Source organism: Myzus persicae, unplaced genomic scaffold, assembly GCF_001856785.1.
Source record: "Myzus persicae strain clone G006 unplaced genomic scaffold, MPER_G0061.0, whole genome shotgun sequence".
Lineage (NCBI taxonomy): Eukaryota > Metazoa > Arthropoda > Insecta > Hemiptera > Aphididae > Myzus > Myzus persicae.
The window spans coordinates 121,637-145,153 of record NW_019102308.1 but is presented as its reverse complement, the minus strand read 5'-3'; the positions used below and the strand labels follow the sequence as shown (position 1 = coordinate 145,153).

General features: G+C 28.5%; 1 protein-coding gene across 2 annotated transcripts in view; it reads right to left on the bottom strand.

The window, feature by feature from the left end:
• The window catches only part of LOC111031811, a 111,967-nt gene that overhangs the window by 46,914 nt on the left and 41,536 nt on the right, over positions 1-23,517 (bottom strand). For both annotated transcript variants that reach the window (XM_022311913.1, XM_022311914.1), the window contains one exon: positions 12,637-12,838. In XM_022311913.1, the coding sequence (XP_022167605.1) occupies positions 12,637-12,821 (185 nt within the window). In that variant the 5' untranslated portion in view covers positions 12,822-12,838. The remainder of the gene's footprint in view (positions 1-12,636; positions 12,839-23,517) is intronic.

The following is a 23,517-nucleotide window of genomic DNA, read 5'->3' as shown; positions in this document are numbered from 1 at the left end:
TTATAATAATATATTGGCTCTGCGCGGTATTTGAATATGATATAATAATAATTCTGATAATAATATAAGGCTTCGTGATTGGAATATTTGCAGGTGCAGGAGTACGTACAAAGTATATAGGTATAAGTATTATATGCATAGAGAGATTGAACACACACATTGCAGCAGACGATAAAGTGGGTCTGAATAAGCTGGTCGTGTTTACATACTACAGCGTCCCCATAATATGCAAGAATTAACCGCCGAATAAAAAAATATTTTCACTGCGAGTATACTAAATTATAGGTATTTATTTTCATTTTTAGTATCTTACATTTAATTATATTGAATATTGACGTCCAAAAAGGGAAATAGAGTGTACCATATTAAAGTTGCATATTATTATTATAATATAAATTCAACTCGAGGTTAAGACTCTAATCACAACTATATTATATTATGTATAGTGAAATTAATAATAGGTACTTTTAAATATTTAGATAATAATATCGTATCAACTAAATCCAGTATTTAAAATGTTGAGGGGATGGCATCCTTCCCTTCCACCTTTTATAATTTACATTTCTCGTCCCTCTACACTTATTTCGTGTCACTTCGACCAGAGCAACTTATTTCTATGTGAACAACACTTGAATATAATTTATATACAAGGTGTAACGGAAAGACCCGTCAAATGAAATAACTTTTGTCGAAATATATGTTTAAATATTTATATTTTTTCTTTTTATATACCCATAAAATGTATAGATTTTTACTCTACATGCACACAATAATATGTTTTTTTGGACTGAACATTATTTAGACAAATTTAAAATAGCAAATTTGTAAATTTAAAATTAAAAATTTTTGTTCAAATTGTTATAGTCAAAATGTTTATAATTTAAGCCAAGTAGTATTTTTTTAAATATCAATATTTTTTTGAAATTAATTAATTTAAAACGTATCTAATAATTTTTTCAAAACATTTTTTTTCTAGGAATTTCCATGTAAGTTCTTAAAATTATTTTTTATCTAAACTATTTTCATAATTTTAGTCGTATATTTAAACAGCATCGGTTTTAATTTGTCAATTATTTTTGTTTCACTTTTTATAATATAGTATAAACTCGAGTATATTCGTGCAAAGACGTCATTATTAATCGTTGATAATGTCGATATTATAACAGGTCAAACGAATACGAATTTATAATATATTTCTAAGTTCTATACGCAGTGGAATCACTGCCAAAATTGTAATGTTGTAGTATCCGGATGATTTTATACGTGAAATAGTAACTACCTATGTATAATATCGAAATAATATAGTGACGTCCACCGGCGTGCCGCCCCGATTTCGATTGGTAAATAAGGTACGTGCTCGCATCGTGATTAAATCCTTTGTCGTTCGTGCCAAAGACCCTCCCACGCCGGTGGGTCAATTATTATTATTACATCAGTTTTTTGTTGGTGGAAGAGTTACTAAGTACCCCCCCCCCCCAGCTTACTCAGTACTTGTGACAACAACTGATGTGTTTAAAACACTGAGAATAAAATATTGAAAATCTGCTTTTTACCAAGCACCTCTTTATAATATGACTATATGCTATAAATCTAAAATATAATATAATATTTTAATACGTTAGATACCGGGGTACCGAATTACCTATGAATATAGGTTTCTGTGCGCCAATAATATACCACTTTTTCGATTTTCATTGGGAGTTATTATTTCGCATACAACAGACGTTTCGAAGTACCTACTCGTTCAATGTTTCGGAGGCTGGAATGATTTTTTCAATGAGTTTAGTATTATTATTGTATTGAGCGTTCGTCAATCGTTATTGTTTTTGTGTATTTTTAAAACAATATTTATAATATTATGTGTATTCGTATTATTTGACAAATAATGACCACTAAACTTTAGTAATGTACTTCGAAAGGTCTGTATATAGGATTATATAGCAATTATTATAATGTATACAATTTAATACCAGGAAATATTAATTCAAGCAGTTGTTTCGTGCGGAAAATTATTCGACAATCTGGAAATAATAATGTTATAAAATATTCAGCCGATTCAATTGCACGGCAGATAAAAATGATATTAAATCATTGCGTCTGCATAACGTTTAGAAGGATCTGAATTTTGACATTAAACTAATCGCTCGTATTTGTCAATTGACTTTTGTTCGTTTACATACCAAAAGGTCTATCCTTAACTACAGACTCCAATGACCTTATCGGAAAGATGAGATGTTAATCACATATGTACTCAAACCACGATTACATAGACGATAAGTGTTTTTAACTAAAAGTGCCTAATTGGTCTAACAAATAAACATCATAAAATATAATACCGCCATAGGTTCTCTGCATTAGTCATTAAATGGTATAAAACATCTAAGTATTTGTGAACATGGTCACTATAAATAAGTATACCGTATACTTGAAAATTCCAAAAGGACCAGAGTTAGAATTAATGCCTATTATTATCAAAATAAAATAGTGACCATGTTTGGTTTAGCCCTCTATAAAATTGTAGTACAATTTATCGTATATTATATTAAACTATATACATTAAGTAGTCATTAATACGGACATTGTATTTTTTTTTTAAATATTTCAATTTAGTACAAAACTGCTATTAAAAACCGTCCAGCGGACAATACTGACGTTTTTCATATTTCATATGAAATTACTCTTAACAAATTAGTTATAACTTTTAAGTTATATGTTACAACCAACAATTTATTTCGGAATTAAAATTAAATGTAGAAAAATGTTAATTGTTTTTAAACAACATATTCGTTCTAATGCCAATCGACATTGCAATTTGTAGGACGTTGGTAGGAATATATTTCATGATATATGAATACAAAAACTCTGAGGTGATTGTTCATGTGGCTTGAATAATTTCATAAAATATAACTTCAATGGCAATTTTTTAATTTATTTTATATTATTTTGTTTAAAAATTTATTTAAAAAGAAAAAAATTGATTTTCATTATAATACAATGTGAATAATTCATGTGTTTATCATAATATACAATATACACTTAAGAAATTTTCATTATAAAATTATAACTCACTGTGTTTATTACAGGGACACTACTTGCGTACATAAATTAAAGGTCAAAAAATAAGAAAAGAAAAGATAGTTTATTTTCTTTTCATTTCTCGGTAGTTTATGGCATCGCAATACATCATAAAATATTCACTCTTCGCTCTATCCATACATGAATTTTCACGAGAATAAAAAGTTTTTAAATAGCAATATATAATATTGCCAATTCAATGATAATTATTGTTTACCCGATAATATAGTACATAAAAAGAAAAGATCGAAATTTTTTACGATTTTGGTGCATTATTTGAAAGATTGTATACGAGTCATAAATATACGGTATATTATTGGTACCTAACGACAATGCGGCAAATGCCATACACGCTGTAACACACACACACACACACACACACACACACACACACACACGCACACATACACTTAAACTCATATGATATATACTGTTTTGATTTGGACACAAGAGACTTGTTAAATAATGGATTTCCTATCACACGCCTCGCGTCCCGTAACAATACACAATAATACTGCAGTGGTGTTTTTAGTATTTAGGTTAGGTGGTATAGGTAGGTACTGTAATAAATGCGAGCCCATATGTGTGTGTGTGCCGTATAAGTAGCGTTGTCAGCAATAAAGGAAATTGACATTTTTTCGCTACCGTCTCATAACAGTGTCGAGACGCTTAAATACACATATAAGAAATATGATTTCGAAGGCATGGCTGACGGTCCGTATATAGTAATATTATAATATTATTACCTATAGACAACTCCATGTAGACTGCAATAGTCGGCTGGTTAAATGTTTATGACACAAGTGCACACGCAAGGGCCGAAATTAAATTATTAATTAACATTTATCAATTTATTTACATTCTACTGTCGTGGCTAATAATATAAATATAGCATAAATATATGATAATTGATTAATACATACAAATTATTGGTGAAACTTTTCTCATTAAGTCGGTTAAAAACCATGATAACCAGTGTTTTTCTGATATACCTAAACAATTATAATTGGTATTATTTTTTGTACCTTCCTATGCTAATTTAGTGATCGTAAATAAATGATATTTTTTTGTTCAGTGCTAAATAAACAGAATCCCATGGTCCATGGATCACTAAATTATTTATAATAACTATTGACTGAAATAGAAAAAAAAGCCGTATTATTGATCCCCAATACATTATTTTAATTTTTTGCGCTTCGTTTAGTTAAACGACAACGTTTTTTATCTTTCTTGTATTATTTAAATTTAAATAGCTTACACATAATACTCATACATACAAACTCATGAAACCATCACGAAACCACACTAAAGTATTAAAGTTTATAATTATTTTAAACTCTGAAATGCAGTAGCCTAAGTTATATTTTTATTTATTGATGTGATAAAATTTTGTATAATAAGGCTTTGCATTACAGTGATTGATTAATGTTTGTACATAGTTGAATGGAGGACAAATTAAATCCAAAAAATTGCTGTTAAATCACAACTATTTTGGAATATAAGTAATTAAAAGGTATAATTATATGTCTAGAATGTGAAGCAGAATTGAATAAACATTTAATTCTGCATGTTATCTTAGATTATTTTTTTTCCATGCATATTATTATAGTATGTAAGAATGCTATATTTTTTATGATTACTACACAGTTAAATACATCACAACGATAAAAAAAAAGTATTGAAATGAAAAAACATTTACATGATAAAAAATAAAAATTAATAGGTAGGTATTTGATTTCGAATACAGTGATCATAAAATAACTAATGAAAATTATAAACTATGTCTGGTAGAAAATATAATCTAGTTACTTAGTACTTAGTACTTTGAGGTATCGGAATTATGATAAAGTCGATTTAATTGTATTATTGTAATACAGAAAGGATTAACTTTAGGTAAGTACTAGAAACTTTTCAATATTTATTTTGTTATTATTTAACATTTTCTTTACTCAAACAAATTTTCAAAATATTTAGACTATAATTTTAATCTATATTTATACCAAGAATCTATTCATGCCATAATTATATGGTACCTTAATCAATATTGACTTTAAGTTATAAAATAATATGCGATGTTTTGTTCAACGATGTCAGTCTAATCTGCCGATTATAATATATTTTTAGAACCAATAATATGCCAATTCTTCCATTTCCTAATATTAGAATTGTTTTTCGCAGCCAATGAATGATCATTAAATTTAAATTTAACACGTTTTCTCAACAACGAGGTGTTACATGTAACCTAAAGCAGAGCGAGTTCACTAGTTTAAGATCCTTAGAGGAGAGCTATAAATGTATTGATTTTACAATGATGTTTTTATTTGATAAGTTTTCTTGTGCCGCTCGCTTATGAATTTTCGGTTCCAAAATTCTAAAGTGGTGTGGGGGAGAGGGTAGCTGGGGAAATTGACCTTAATTCAAAGTAAACATAACATCGTTTATTAAATGTAACACATATGCGTACTAAAATATATAATATGGTAGCTACCGAAATGTAATATTTTTTTTTAATTTCGTGAACTTTGTGTCTGGTGGCTTATACACTCGAAATGCGCTCTAAAAAAATAACGTCGACGGCAAATTGTACTCGTTTTTACGGTTGTGTGGCACAATAAAACAGTGCGCGGTGTCCCCTCATGTGCAGATTTCGAGGTATAATAATAACGTTTTATGGTCCAGTTTCAACGTGCACAATTTACGAGTTTTTCTGATTTATTTCGTCCTTAAGCGTTGTATAGGCGAATCTAAAATGAAAAATTTTTACCAAAAAAATGTATTTAAATATATATTTATTAACATATTAAATCAGAATATTTTGTAGCACTCGTTCTGAATGACATTAGCATGTAGCACGCGTTCGTCATTCTACTTTATTTATTATTTTTGTTTAAAAATCGCATCTGTGAAATTAAAATAATTAAATGTAAAAATTTCGTGGTGGAAATATGTAAAATAACAGTTTTGTAAAGTATTCCATCAAATGTGTGCATTTTTAAAATTAAAATTATTTTAAAATTAATTGTAAATAATAAATGTTAGTATAAACATCTTTCAGTATAATGCGTATTGTAAATCTAACAAAAAAAACGAATTTTATAATTTTACATACCTAAATCTTATTTCTTATATAAATCAAGAACAAACACCTATAGGTAAGTTAAATCTCCTGAGATATAGGATTAGCATTTTGTCTACATCTATTTTATTATAAGAATAATGGGTTCTTTTATAATATTCTGCAGTACTAGATACTTTGTTGAAACTCCGACTTAATTCGATATTTTGCCGATATGAAAATAGTGTTTTAAGTCATATAAAAACGATTGATCAACTATTGATACCATAAATCATACGTTGAAGAGAATATTAATATGATTCGAGTTTAGAATATGCTTAAGAATAAATTGTTTTTCGTTTCATTATAAATTACTAAAGTAAATGTATTCAACATAAATACATAATTTTTTGTTTCTTATTGATTTTAATTATTTGTTTATTATTTATTGACGAGTATAATACATATTAAATGCTTTATAAATACTTTATTAATAAATGCAAGCTTTATAGTTTGGTATACCACAATTCAGTATAAAATAAAATGAAACCAAAAAAGGGGAAAAGTAGGTAACCATTCTGCAGTACAACCGCAGTTGCACTTGTCGAGCGTACCTCATCATTGTCCGTAAGTTTACTTAATGTACTTGTTAAATTTAAATCCGATGATAAATTATTGCATAATTTACGAAAATCGATTCTGAGCGAAAACGGTGTGTGTTAGTCTATCCTACTCAAAATATATTTTTGTGATGTATTATATTATTGTTAAGGTAATTTATTTTACTAATTATCTTGTTGTATACTAATATTTTAGGTTGAATTCATTTTTGGCAAAAACATTGCAATTGAAAAAAGTTGGTATGTGTATAAAATATAATAATCTACGTTACATGTTTTAAGTACCTATTATTAACTATAGAATTTAATTTTAACAAAATAACTCAAATCATAATTTTTCGTTTAAATACCTGATGTTGTCGACATTTTAAATTAATATGTCTGTAATAATCATTTGATGACAAATCATGATTACTTATTCGTAAATATCCAATTTCGTCAAAAATTTAACTTCAGTCAAACATAATAGTGAAAATACGGCACTTAACTTTTTTTAAATATAATTCCAGCAACTTGACCTTATAATGAGTAAAACTGTATTCAATTTTAAGATCTTAGATAGGTGAGAATATTAAAATTAGTAGGAGTTTTTTACTGTAAAATAATTTGCAAATTTTTGTGATTTTGACCAATCTCTTAAAAATTCTAATTTCGGACACCTTTGAAAATATTGATTTTTTTAATATATGGCCATAGACTTTTACTAATGAGAAACCTTGTACTAAATTTTCAAGGTTTTTGATCAAGTTAACATCCCTCATCGACATGTCTACAAACACAATATTCTGTGGAATCGGTGGTGGTCTTGAATCCACCATGATGTGTTGAACTATTAGGAGTACGACTGTAAGAGACCTCTATTTTTACAATTATTAAATTTACGAATTAATAACATAAACAAAGTAGATTCGGACGCATCACAGAATGAACGGTGATTGTCGAAAAGTTAGATAAAATGTTAACAATTGAAGAGGCAAACGTACCGACGATAAAAAGTTATTCAGCTCTATCTATACCTAATTTGTATTAAACAACGGTTTATCGCTGGGAAAGTACGTAACATAATACTACATGTTTTATCATTATGTACATTGTACCTGTACCAAAATTTGTCTCTCTCTAGTATATTATAGTTGCAAAACATAATGAAAATGAAAATAATTTTTTTGTATCCCCTATTATTTTTTAGTGATGCTGGTGGCTGAGGGCCGCTAAAAAAAAGAGTCGAGGAACTTTTGACATGCTTGATATACACCTACAACACAATTGCCTATTGTCGATGATACAATATGTCTGTGAGAGGCGGAACATAACCCCTACCATAGATGAGCTATTTGGGTACAATAGTTTAGGCGTTCAAAATGTAAACATATTGTGTCGATTACTACCGTATTAATTTAATTGTAGACATTGCACGTTATCACTAAATATGATTTATCAGCGGCAATTACACTCATACCTACAAATCTATGATAATATATTAATTTATAATTCCATTTAAATGCTTGCTATGCTGTAGGCATATTCCCGTTATTTTTTAGTGTTACTGTAAAAGCTATGAGAAATAGTATATTGACAGTCATCAGCCAGATTTTGTACTGAAAGATATGCTTTTTAAAAACAACGAGGTCAGTATAATATTTGAGTATAGTTTATTCAGTGTTTGGAGAGAACGATTTTATGAACACTCGTTCATTGTTTTTTTTTCTTGCAAGTTCTTATTTAGCGAACGATACGTGAACGTTACTCTACTCATTCCTTATAAATAGAGTAAACACAAACGTATTTTTAGAGAACTTAAAAGTTTTACAAGCCGTTAAAATTAAATTTTTTTTATTAAGTGAATTGTACATTATTAGCTATATAGGTACTTGAATTTATAATTACAGAAAAAGGTAAAGGTTTATTTTGAAATATCAACCATTTTTGTTTCAAGTTAAGTTTGAAATTATTAGAACATATTTACTTAAAAGGTGTTCTTGTGTGTCCAATTTCTACTTTCAAGGTGTTAAATGAATTTATTCTGATTTTCTGATTTTTCTGATTTCTCATTTTTGTATAAAGAAATCAATTTTTTATTAATTATTGGAATGACGACGAAATAAACACGTTAATTAAAGAAATTAATACGACCATGAAAAAAACGTTCATTTAAAAAAAATATTTGAATACGAATAAAAACCTTAAACGTGAACGATTTCATTATAATATATATATACTGAAAAACTGATTTATTGTACCTATCTAAGTACAAAAAGACATATCTTAGGTATAACTGTAGATGTCCGATGATATATAATTTTAATGTTTAACTGTTTAAGTATCACTTGTTGATTTTAGTGGGGTAAAATTATAATGATACTATATTACATCCCAATTTAAACCACTTAAATTATTTTCAGCGGAGAAAGCACACCGTCCCCCTATCACCCACCACCACAGCATCACTCTTTTAAGCAACCGACAATAAATGATAGGTATTTAATATAATGTTTCAAACCTAGGGACCTATATATAATAGTAAATTATAGTTGAATACAACAAAATACAATGTAGGTACGTGTATACGACCGCAGTATTGTTATTATTATAATATTATACTATGGTTGTTAATAATTATTATGACATATATTAAGCGTTAGAAATATTAGCCGATTGTGGTGTTGACACCATCGCACTGCGGAGATTGTGTAGGTACCAATACACTATTCACATGCATATATATAATAAAGGTTCCTGTACACGCGTATTGTATTTGTATATATAAATAATATATCTGCAGTTGTATACATACCTATACTACGAAGATTCAGGCCGGGCAAACTTAATAATATTAGTGAGCACCGCAACCACAACGGTATGATATTAATAATCATAATAATAATATAAGTTCCTCCTTATTATTCGTTGCGGTCGATATGGTCGAGTGCATTTGACGGCGTGAATGAGCTTTTTGTCGCCGCCGTCTCGAACGTGAAGACGTTTGTGCACTATTAAATATTATATTATAATATATAATATAGGTACCTGAGTAATTCACCCATAGTGTGCCATATATATGTGTATACAGACACGTGTCCATAGGTCTAATACTATATCTTGTCGACGTAATACACGCTACTGTGCATATCATTAAATACCTATACCTACTATGCTATTATCTGGAAGTTATTTTAACAGTTATAAACATTTCTCTATATTTTAATTGCCACTATTTTTTTTTTTTTTTTTTATGATTTAATCCGAGATAATCTTTTCTGAAGCATTCGAATTGTATAAAAGAGTTACGCACCATCGATAAAAGCTCTATAAGTTAAAAATACATCAATATTGATTACTATGTTCTTCTTAAGCTCGAATATCGTTTGCTGGTCAGATCAATACGGTCGTCACAATATTAATGGACCTACTAATATAGTAATATGTATATACTCGTATAGGAATCCTATACAATAATATGTATTAGCATTCGATTTACCTGCTATTCATATAGCACTGACGTAGCCAGGGGGATGTTTTTACCTTTTGACGGTAAAACACCCCCACTCCACTTGGCTGTCATTATGCAAAACATATATTATGTACCCACTATATTATTATTTTGATTTAAATTTCTACAAACACTGTTGTCATACTGTTGAGCAATATTTTATAATATTTGATATCATTAATATGAATATTGATGATTATAATCATAGAGAGAGTGTGTAAGGCTTCCCCATATATTATGTTAATATGTTTAAATGTGCATTCAAAACACCCCCCCCCCCTCCTTCCCCTAAAAAAATCCTAGCTACGCGCCTGACATAAAGTATTACAATATATCAATATACCACATGCACACAACTATATCATATTATACGGTTTAAATGGTCGGTGGTTGGTTATGAACGAATATGGAGGTTTGCTTCTATATAAATATATATAATATTATAATGTATAATAAACGATAATCAAAAGACAGCTGAAATTGAATGTGCAAATGTGTAATATAAATTATATAAATAATAATTATAATTTAAGCAAAATATGCATAATGTCCCAAGATAATCTATAATACATGTATTATATGGAGATTGTATAATGAATACAATTTCAATATTATACTCCTACAATTGTCAGGTATGTATGATTGCTAGTTTACTGAACCATGATGTACAAATCCTATATCCGTTAAGTTTTAACCAAGGTGTACAGATATTTTGAACAAACCGCATGTATTGAAGCTAAGTATTAACATTTGTTATAGAAGCGCAGTATTTACGTAGGTATATTATAATATGTACCTAATATTGACAACTATACTATTATGTTTTATCCGTGTAAAAATGAGTACTGTGTGTCGTTTGTGACCATTCCAGACAACGTTGGTCCAATCAAAGGCTTTATAATACATGATGTCAAAATAAATCAACCATATACCGAGATCCATTAACATCATGTCGGCGAATCAAAATGATTTGTACATCAATATTTAATATATTTTTTTTCTTCTCTGGCGGAGTTTTCACGCCAATCTTTGCTTTTCACAACACAACAAAGTACAATATTCTTTCAAAGCTCCAAGTCTGTTTCTTAATATTCTCACCCTCATTTACCTGCAACATCTACTCCACTTAAAATAAAACACAAAACCCATAATAAAATATCCCAGTCTAATCAGGGTCTCGGTATATGCGGTTGGCTCTATTGCCCAATAATGAAGTCGTCTTGGACCGTCTTTCAACTCGCGGAATGTTACAAGTACCACTCTCCATTAACATCATCATAAGGTGTAATGCGTATATTTTAATATTATATTAATCAATAATTCATGAGTAATAATAATATGACATATACGTGTGTAACGTGCAGATACTCGGACCGTTTGCGTGATTTAGACTAGTCGCCTAGCCGGTATTATTATAATAAAGATAAGGCTAATGTTGACGGCATCCAAAATGTGTTGTAGTGAGTGTGTTAATCTACATAAAGCAACATATATTATTATTAAGTTCGGCGTTTAACGCTTGCATGACATAACGATCAGAAACGTTCTCAGTGAGATGTAGGAAACGATAAGTTATATATAATGTCATAACAAAATTAAAAGGTATCATAATAGTTTTTCGATATACATCCTCCACACTGTCCTACACCTATATCGTAGTTTTCTACTTCTTATTGGCTATCAATCATATACATACACACTTAACATTGTAAAAATCAACCATTCATAAGTGGATAACAACATGGGCGCGGAAGTGAAAGATAAAAGGTAAAAACTGAATAAAACTATTACAACTGTGACTATACCCATCTATTTTGCCACGCATAATATTGTGATATAAGTGAAATTTTAATAGTTGCTTGATATTTTAAGAGAATATTATTCAGCTCACTGTTTGTTTTCTTTCTTTGGCTCTCGCACATCATACACAAAATGTATTCATGCAAAACATTATTTTTATGCTGTTGTGCTATTTTAGAATAAAATCATAAATAATAAAAATTTTTAAGAATAATATTTTTGAAGGTACGGAATATAGATTCATTTAAAACTGGCCTGAAAAAATTCAATTTACAACTTTTATTTTTTAAGTCAAATATAAAGTGAAATAATAATACAATTTAAAACCGATGTGTCAATTTCTCAATAATTGTATACTATATAATTTTTGAAATATGGAATACTCTAAGATTGCTCAAAAACAACAAAAATACGATTTTTATGAATACGTTTTATCTATGTCACTCGTGTTTTTGGGAGAGAAAACATTTTTTATTGTCAGCCCAATATCCTCTCAAGATAATTAATATGCATCTGTATGTTTGTTTTAAGTGGAAAAACGTAATTATGATAATTTTTCTACTTGTCTATAATTTGAATTAAATCATTATTATTACCTTCGCAGATGTTTGTTGAATATTATGAGAGCCATAAGCACGGTGTTTGCAACTATGCCCAAGCCAACGAGTGTCAGTGTTATGGTAGCCTCGGATTCTCCTTCCGGATGGCATTGAAACGCTCTACTGCCATTGGTCAAGGTCCCGTTAGGTCCAGGATTTCGAAGGTTGGGCGCACCAATCATCACCACCGTTCCTCCTCCTGTAAAAAGTCCAGTTATATCATACATGATAAACAAAATCTGCAGAAATATTTTCAAAAATATTTACAGCTTTTATGAAGATAATATTAAATATATTGTAAGTAATAAATTACACACAGTGTGCATTAAGAAAAATAAAAAGTATTTTTGACGACTTAAGTACACTGAATAATTGCTATTTAAATTGCACAAATAATGTCATAATCACAGTTAGGTAGGTACAGTGGTACACAATATAATAGTATAAGCAATAAAGGTACAAACAATTTATTTTACATTTCATACATGGGTACCTATTCAAATTTCAAATATCAAGCTATCAAAGTGTACCCTTATTTATTATTATAATAATCTGTATTGAAATCCTTAAATTGTACTTTATTAGAGAAAAGTATTTTGTATTACCAGGTTATTAGGTAGGTTCATAAAATTTAATGGGGCATATTTATTAAAAATGTGCTGGGTAAACTGTAAACAAGAAAGAATAATAATCATTTTTAAATGTCTTGACATAGGCACTCACAAACCAGATCAGTTATATCATTTTTCGAACTCAATCTGTTGAAATTTACATTATTTAAATATTTAAATTTATAACATACATAATAGTGTTATAAAAAAAATCGATTAAAAATAATGTATCGTTTAAATTTAAATAAGTAAACCGATTTACTAAAAGTCATGTTATGCATAACTATAGCTGAGTATAATATCATATTGTGATATATGTCAACCTTGTCCTTTTTGAGAAAACGACAGATAGTGTTTTAAAAAAAGTTTGAAACTTACAGTGGAGAGGATGCAGGTGGGGTTAAAATGTGTAAGCAAGTAAACATATATTATCGGAGAGTACTGAAGTGTCATCAATCCGGTATTCCGGTGTGGCATGCTTTGCAAATCTAGCTATATTATAATATCAACTAATTATTATAATCGTAGATTCTTATTATGATGTATTATCGTATTATAATGGGCAATATCGAATAAATGTTTGCTGTTTCGACATTGAAATCTTTGCGATTTATACAGGGAATGTAGGTATACAGTTATACGATATAATATTAAAATAACATGATTTCAGTACAAAATTATCCTCAAATCCTCCTTTAGATAGGCAATATAATATTATATAACCCCTACACGGCATATGTTATACAATATTATATAATAATAATAACATATATACGTAGTATTTATCCCCCTCCCTCCTCTGGAACACTCGAATGAGTTTCAGCAACCCTTATAGCCATAATAATAATAATTACTGTATCGTGTCGAGTAGTTAATGCTCTTACATATTTTAGGTGAGCTCTCACCCCCATCGTCATCATACGGATTCTCTTTAACCGTGCACTTTATCTGCAGTGAACTACGCATTACGTATTATACTAGGTAGGTAGGTACACGGGATGAATAATTAACTTTGCGCAGTGCACTCGTCGTCTTGTAGTACCAGGTACCCGGTCGCTGGTATATTTGTGCCCGTCATAATCTGCAGAAGTAGCAACAGCATTCTATATCCATGACTCTGTTGTGGGGTAGTCGCGGTGTAGTCACCGGAGGCGGTGAATTACGATGATAAATATTATATACAGTGCAGTTTTTGGCATTTTCATTTTGATCCGGTTCTCGGTATATGATTTTTATTATTATTAAATCTTCCAGAAATTTGTTGAAATTCAGGGAGCACAGCTGCTGGTGCTGGTACGTAGATGGAGGAGGGAAGGTGTGTGCAACTTTGATACACACTGTAATAATAGGTATTATTATTATAATTATTATACATGTTGTGGCTTCCCGGGGCTTGCGTTTAGCATATTATAATATTATATGAACATATTGCAATAACCGTCGTCGCCGTTGTTTTGAGCAGAGACGGTGCGAGCTAAAATCGTTATAATAATAATAATAATTGTTGTACCACGCATACATGATGCACATACGAATATTATAAATTCGCCAGGCTCAATATGTAGTATTTATATTATATTAGCTTTCAGTCATTCTAAATTATATTATATTTGATAAGAATCAAGTCATGAACGTTATTTAATTTAAACTGCCATTTATTGATTCACGTACTTAAAACTTAATATAATATATTATATTATAAAATACAGTTATTTCTTAAGGTTTACCAGAAATTCATAAAAAAAATAATCCCCCTTTCATAAAGATTTTGACTTGTCAGTTTAAACTAGAATTGCCCAGAGTCCAGAACCCTCGACATCAGAACTAATTTTAACTTTAAACAAATTTTTTTTTTAGCTAGAATAAGTTATGTATGAAATAATATAATGATGGAAATTTCAAGAATAGTAGAAATAATCAAATAAGTACATATTATAAGTAATGGAAATAACGTAATAATATTTGGAATTTATAATCAACATTATTATTTGTTTTGGTGGTGCAAACTATTGTGGCATTGAGATTGTTCCACAAGCAGCGATTTTTTTTTAGATAATTTTTTGCAAATATACCTCATAAAGTCTTGTTCTGACCATGTCGATACTTATTTTGCAGCTGCACAGAGGGAAATATTATTGCTTGGAACTTGATTAACTGTAGTGATGAACCCTTATGTGCAAGAAATAAACGTTCTCAAAACACTAATTACCTTGAACACACTTACAGTTCAGTTATAACTATGTGTTTCGTTTCGACGTTTAAACAGTAGGTTAATTCCAATTTTAACAAGGTAGTCAAAATAAGTTTCGACGGAAGGGGGTTGTGAAAACTATATTGTTGACTAGTATTATAACTAGTTTTGACGGCAAAGCAATAAGAATTCCGCGAGTGTTTTTTTTTTGGACGATTATTTACTCGAAGGCCTTATGAGTAATTGTTTTGAAAGCACGTCACCGCATCACACTGTCCACTAGACAATATATACTAATATAATATCGATGAGACGTTTTGAGACTTATGATATTGGATCATAATATTTCATCTTAGCTCATTAATAAAAACGTTTAAATTATATTATCATTCTTTATAATATAAAAATATCATAAGATAGCCAAAGTTTTAAATCGACACAATAATATGATAATCGATTTATTATTCGAGTGGAACGTGCTCACAACATTTAATGCAGTACATTGTAGTATATATAATATATAAGCGTATATAATATATATTTATAACCATTTGATGAAAGTCTCTGTTTTGAAAGTAATGTTCCGGATGAACTATGCTTGTGGCAAGTTTTCTGTCGGTTTTAAATGTTGTTCCTGCAGTTGTAGACAGTGGTAAATGGTAATGCAGTAATATCGGCATATAATACAAAATGTACTTTCGACAACTGTTTTATTTGTGCGGGCAGTGGCTTATGCGATATTAGTATATTATTTGAAAATGTGAAGGTTTAATGAAAACAAACTTGTTTCGACACAGCTGCCAATCTCCAAACCAAAATTTAAAATAAAATATTCTAAATATTGATTGAGAAAAAGCACACATAATAATATGTTATCAATTCAAATTATTTGTAAACCTTATGGCACATTGTATCAATAAAAACAATTTGTTAATAATATAATGTAATATGTCAATAATGAATTTATCCGAATTTTGATTTTTTTGCAGCTCGTATGTGTACTTAAGAACAATTGGGGACAATGATTCCATACAATTTATGGTAATTAATTATTTAATTGTATTCATTTATTACAATTTTATAATTTGTACAATTTGTTAGAATATAGTTACGGTAGGTAGGTTCTATAAATCAAATATTGTATAAGCTTGTATTTTATTTTTATATTTTATGAAAAAAAAAACAATTTTCTTATTCTTAATATGCACATTTAAATAATTCAGTAGCTAGATACTCGTTTAAATTTTGATTTAGATTCATTAACGTTTAAAGAAAAAACTTTTTAAAAATTATACATTTACATCAACAAATGTATGTTCTTATATGAATAACAAGAAACTTGTATAAAAATAGTTTGCTACTAAATTAAATCCAAGTATTTGAAAATATTTTGTTAATTTATTTATAAATTTCAATCTGAATTTGAATAGATTAATTTGCATAGGATAAAACTGTAAGAAAGTGGTTATCATGATTGTGAAATCAGTGTGTTGAGTTCAGATGGCAAAAATAACATCTAGGTAAATATTATATTACTAGCTAAATTAATATCTAGATTAATATGAAGATAGAATATTCAATTTTTATCTGGATAATTATGTAGATAAAACATTTTCATCTAGATTTTTATCTTACAATAGCTAATTTTTTATTAATGGTTGACATTTTATTGGATTCATAGTTTAGTGATTGATAAAGCAAGGCAAACAAGGAGGACTCATGTATAATAAATTAATAACACATAAATAGTAAGATATAATATTATATTATATAAAAACAGAAATAATATACAACTAAGGTATAAGTATAAGGTGAACGTTCAGTTGAGAATTAGTATTTTCCAAATTGTTTATCAATAGACGATACGGGTGTCGGGTACACGGTGTTATATATTTTATATCTTGTATTGATATACGACCGAACGTCAGTCTGTGGGCGGGTACTTTACTGCTATAGTGCTATTGTTAATTCGTAATCGCCTTATTAAACATAAAATATTGTAAACTAATAAATTGTGGTAACAGAATGTGAGGATAGAATAAAATTATAACGAGAAAACAGTACGCAAATGTTATTATTTTGTACGCTTGTAGATAGTATTGTGGTAACTTTATAATATTTAATGTAAAATTACTAAATGAGTAAACGATTATTGAAAAACATACAAGTGCATTACACAAGATTTATCCAGATATTTATGTAGATTTCTATAACTTAAATCTTAGATACCAATTAGATAATAATTTATTTTTTCATCTAGATAAGATGAAGATACTTAATTTGCATTTGAATTTTTTTTGTATTGTTTTTCAATTCCCAAGTAACATTGAACGTTTAGTGGCTTAGTTTGTGATAAAAAAGTGTGTCAATACACTTGTCACTCCACATGGATAATTATAATTAAACATTATACGGATTTGTTTTCAAAAACCTTTAATTATATAATATTATATATTAACATGATTTAGGTACTATGTATTATTATTTCCCAATTATTTCACTTTTACAAAATTACTGAACAATTACAATATAGCCATTGTAATTTAAACATCATATAATAATCTAATTTATTGTGTATTTGTGTTTATCATCATAGATTGAGCAAAAGTTAGAATATTTGGTATACCGATTCAATGAAAACAAAACTATACTACAAAGTTGCCATCAACATTAGTATATAATATAGTTTAAATTAAATTAAATTAACGGTTTTGTTATAAAAAAAAAAAATATTTTAAAATACAATTTTCTAAATTAGATTTATTACTTGATTTGTTTAGGGTGGTTTGTAGACTCAATGCAAGTATTAATCTTTTTTTTTAAATTGCATGAAACTATATGTATTTATGAGTTAAGAACTATATGGTTGGAGGAACACTTTTACTTTTACTTTATGTTTGTTTTTGTTTGATATGCACATAGAACACAAACATTGAAAATTGACATGATACATATCAACAAAGTAAAGTTTTTTTTATACCGTTTTTATATTAAAGTTCTGTGACATATAAATCTAGTGTACTCAGTGCTATTTTACTATATTGCTTATTTTAGTGTATTATTTAGCTTGAAATTCAGCCATAAATCTGTTCTAGAAATTTGGTTTTAAAAATTAATTTTATCAATGGACCAAATTGTCAGTAAAAATAACAGACAACAAACACGTAAAATAATATTTACAATACATTTTTGTCATGTGACAAGACATAAAAATATAAAATAATACACTTGTGATGCTATAAAAAAAAAATAACAAAAAACTCTAAGGAAATGGCATTGTGTCACATCAGTACGTCAGTAAAAAATAACGAACTGCCATGAAACACAGATTTACCAGTAATACTATCTTAAGAACATATTTTTCAACTTCCTGCTGTACAAAACGCTGTAACTGATATTTATCTAGAATCAAAATTCTCGAACTGTCTTTTTCTAGAATATTATTTTCCCCAAAATTTTATTTTAACTCCTTTATTCGATTCATAAATTTTTTCAACCGAATAGTATTTTTCCAAAAGTATTATATAATAAGTGAGTTTCTTCACAAAATAATAATAACAAACTATTCATCAATAAATAAACACCGAAATTGATAATATTGATACCACAGAGTAATAAAATAAAATACCGAAGATAGACGTACAAATATTTAAATAAATATTTATGGGCCAATCTCCGGGTGCACTTTAAAAATACAGATTTAATTTGTGGCCCAATTTCCGGGTAGTAAAATGATTCATGGTAAACAAATATTTTATACAAAACATGTAGATAAAAATATGTGGGCCAGCTACGTAAGTTACCTGTTTCCGCCAAAATAATATTGGCCGTTTCCGCTAAGAAATTAACGAATTTTCCATGTCTATCACCGCGGATAACGCAACCATCATAATATTTAATAATAATAATAATATAATATGTTATGAGTAAATGGCTTGAGCTTTTTAAGGACAGTTGCTAACTTTTTTTTAGTCTGGGTAGAACAACTTAATTTTTTTTACTTTTTATAAATAATAATATTTTAGATTCTGAACTTAGCGAATCAATGTATTGTATTTACAATGGTTTTATTTTCAACATTCGGGATCATAAAAATACCACCATCGTTTCTGATCGAAAAGTGAATCTAGTTGGTATTTTTAGAGGTCAAAATTCAAAATTCCCAGTAGTTTTTGAGAATAACAATTTTGGAGCAAAATTGATTCTTGATAAAATCGATTTTATTTTTTTGGTTGTTAAAAACTTATAAATGTAGACACTTGAATTATTCATTAGTTATTTATATTATCATTTTCCATATATGATAGTGTTTTCAAGATATTATGACTCTTTTTGAGCTATTTATAGCTTTCAAAAGTTTTTTGAATTTTGTATTTTTTTTTAATAATTTTTGTCGATAAAACTTTTTTATTTAGTAAAAAAGCTTGATAATTTTGCAAGAGCAAGAATCAACATCAAATGTTTAATAGCAGTTTAAAATTATTAAAGATACATAATACGTACTTTTTATTTTTATATGCATTTAAAGTTAAAATGTCGACAGAACTCACGAAAATCACGAACATTTTCAAATTATTTTTCAGTTAGAAATTCTTAAGAGTTTTTTTCTTCATAGCTAAGATTAGAAATTTTAATAGAAGATGCCCTTTAATTTTTTTTTTAGGAACTCTTTGTAAGGTATACGAAGAATACTATTTGAAAAATAAACTATTTAGGAATTTCAACATGGGAATAGAAGTAGGCTATGGTTCTATAAAATAGGTACTCGCTTCGTTAACCTTAACACTACGGGACAGTGGTGTTTAAAAGCAACAACAAACCGTCTCGTACCTAAACATTAATAAAATGCTTTTGGGAATTTCGGAAATTATCTCTCCTAAACTCGACGTTCAATCTCGAAAGACGTAACAACACTTTTTGAATACGTCACGCCTTATCCGAAATAAAATGTGATTATTGAATGGAAAAAACAAATTATTCCTGTAATAGTAATTTCTCATCATTCAATCGTTTCTCCAGTAACGTGATGTAAAATTACTGTCTATATTAGGCACCTAGGTATATACCTAACAGTTACCACGGAATCAAAGAAAGAACCAACCACCTATTACCGTCGAAGTAGTAAAGGTCGCGTAAAAGCTTTTAGGAATACGTGGATGAACAATTCGATTCGTTCACTCGCAGTTAACCATTTATGGTGTAGCTGTTCAATTTAATACTCGGCCGGTAAGTGCTTATATAGCTATATGCGTAGTATGTATAGCTGGGCCATTACGAAATAAATAAATAAATACAACAAAACCACGTTGCCATATTATATTGTACAAAATATTATATGTTTTCGATGTTTTTAAAATTCAACTGTATACATCAGCTACAATATGGGGTTGCGTATACACTATACATGTATAATATATTGTACCTACTGTAATAGTAATAATAACCTGCAGGGAGAGCAATAAAAAAACTAAATAAATATTATGTCAAAGAATGGAACTAAAAATATGTAAACATTCACAGCATTTTAAATCTCGATTCTTTCGCTAAAAATAAATTAGCTTACTTTGCTTTATTTCTCGGCATTTTATGCAGTTATATTGAAAAAATAACAAAGGGAGTCTATCCCCCGGACAATCTGAAATACTATAATATACCCTATGGCTTATGCTATACATCTGTTCTCTGCTTTTAACGGTTGATCGATCTTCCAATTTGAACTACATAAAATTCAATCTCAAGCCTCGACAAGTACACATATTTGAATCAAAATTTATGTGATTGACTGGCCAAATATTTGTGAACGATTTTCGAACATCGTTCCAAAGTGAATAAGCCGCTACTCCTTTTCATTGGGATTTTCGATCTTGTAAGAACAGATTACGATTAACTTATATATATATATATGTATGACACGAGAATAATATTTTCAATTTTCCGCGTTAAGTTCCTAAGGATTTAGATTTGGCCAAGGTTTAACTTGGAATTTTGTACTATAAGAGTTGTAGTCCACATCAATAAAATATCGCTAACGTGCAGTAGCTGTATTTTTATTTCCATACATAAGGTCATAAGTAAAGTTTTTCCTCGTAGAATGAAAACCTCTTTCGAATATATTATACTTTATACGCATATTCCACGAGAAAACTTTTGGATCAGAATGCTAAACATGCGTAAAATAGGAAACCATTTGTCAATTTATCATAGAAACTTTTAAAGTATTTTCCATTTTTTCGTCTAAATATTATCATCCACTCTATGATAGATAGTGTGATATATTTATTTTATTAAACAGTGACGATGTATTATACCACACGTCATTATAATACGACTTTATAGAAGGTTTTAAACTAGTATTCCTTAGTACGATTTTACATAGGTAGGTAGTAGGTACAAGCTGCGTTCTGTGTAGGTTTGAAATATTTTTCTACTATTAATAACAGCCTTAAACACTTATCGTATCATTTTCAATATATAATTAAACCAGTGTTTGATTAAGTTCTATACAAGAAATAAAATAAAAATATTCAAGTTCATAAATTAAATATTCAAAACGGTAATGAAAAATCGTAATTTTTTTCGAGTAGGAAGGACTTAATATTTTAAAAATTGTATTATTATACTCATCTACTTAATTATAAGTAAATGATTAATTATTTGAATCCAAATGCTTAACATACTTAGGTAACTAATCGAATGAGTTGCTTTAAGTATTTTGGTTTTTTGTTTTTGCAAAATAAAACTCATGGTATGTACGCATAAGGCCTACGCGTTCTATTGTTATAATCTCACACGCAGAAATACAGATGTTTTTCTGCTGTTTTATATATTTTTTCACTCTCACTTTCACAATAAACTCGTTCAGTTATCAATGACCATTTATTTATTAATATTTAAAGTAAAAATAATCCAGCTATTGTTTAATATACACCGTATATTGCCTTGTTCGTCGTTTAGACTAGTTTCATGCAATTTCTTCTCCTTTTTATTGACGTCAGATCCATATTTCTCTTGGAGTAGACACAATGCGAGAGCTTAACTAAAAAAAAATAAAAATCCACGTGACACTTGTTGATTGCGTTCCCAGGAGACGGAAGGGATGACGGGGAATGTCATATACTCATATGGTATTTCTTATTCAGATTCTATCTCTGGTATCACTGGTATTATGTTATACACGTTATACGTGTATAACACAATGGGGACTATATATTATGTCATCACTTTAATCTTACAAACAATTATCAAAATAGAGAATAAGATACACGTTTCATGAATATTATGATCAAAATGTTAATATACCTGCCTACAATTTAATACAGTTGTATTATTTTAAATGTTAGTAATTAATATACTCTATGGACATAAATTATATTATTTTCGTGTTCCATTAAGTTTTAATTAAAAGAGATAAACTCATAAAAAAATTAATAAACTAACATCTGTTGTAAACAAAACACAACACATCCATAATATATAAGAACTATATATTTTATGAGATTGTCGGTTTTTTTTTAAAAATCCAATTAAAAAAATATAAAGCGTGCATTTAAAATAACGCATGAAAAATATACTACTCCTTGTTGTTAGAATATGTAATTAACCTATGTACTCAAAGTCGGGCAATATTAATTAACTTATATAAATGACAACAATAAGTTAACGCATGAACTTTTAACTTCCTACTAAATTTAACTTCAACAGTTATTAAACGCTTTTGTGAGATTCATTTTAATCTTGGGTTGATCGGAAAAACTTATTTACGATTTTATCTTTGGCGTGCCCATACACGATTTACAAACAGTAGTTTACTTTATTGTTTTAGTTGTAGTACGTAGATGCAAGACACGTTTACGAGGAAAGTTTTAATTATACTTTATGAATATAGACGGTAGAATAAACGTAGGTTCTAAGAGAAACTGTAGACTATTTTATTGGAAATTATTTTTATGTTTTCAATTTATTATAATATTGAATACTATTCGTACAAAAAGGCATAATACGTTATATGGCTTTATTAAGTAATATATTATAATAAACAGTAATTAACTGGATGAAAAACCTACTGGCATTTATTAC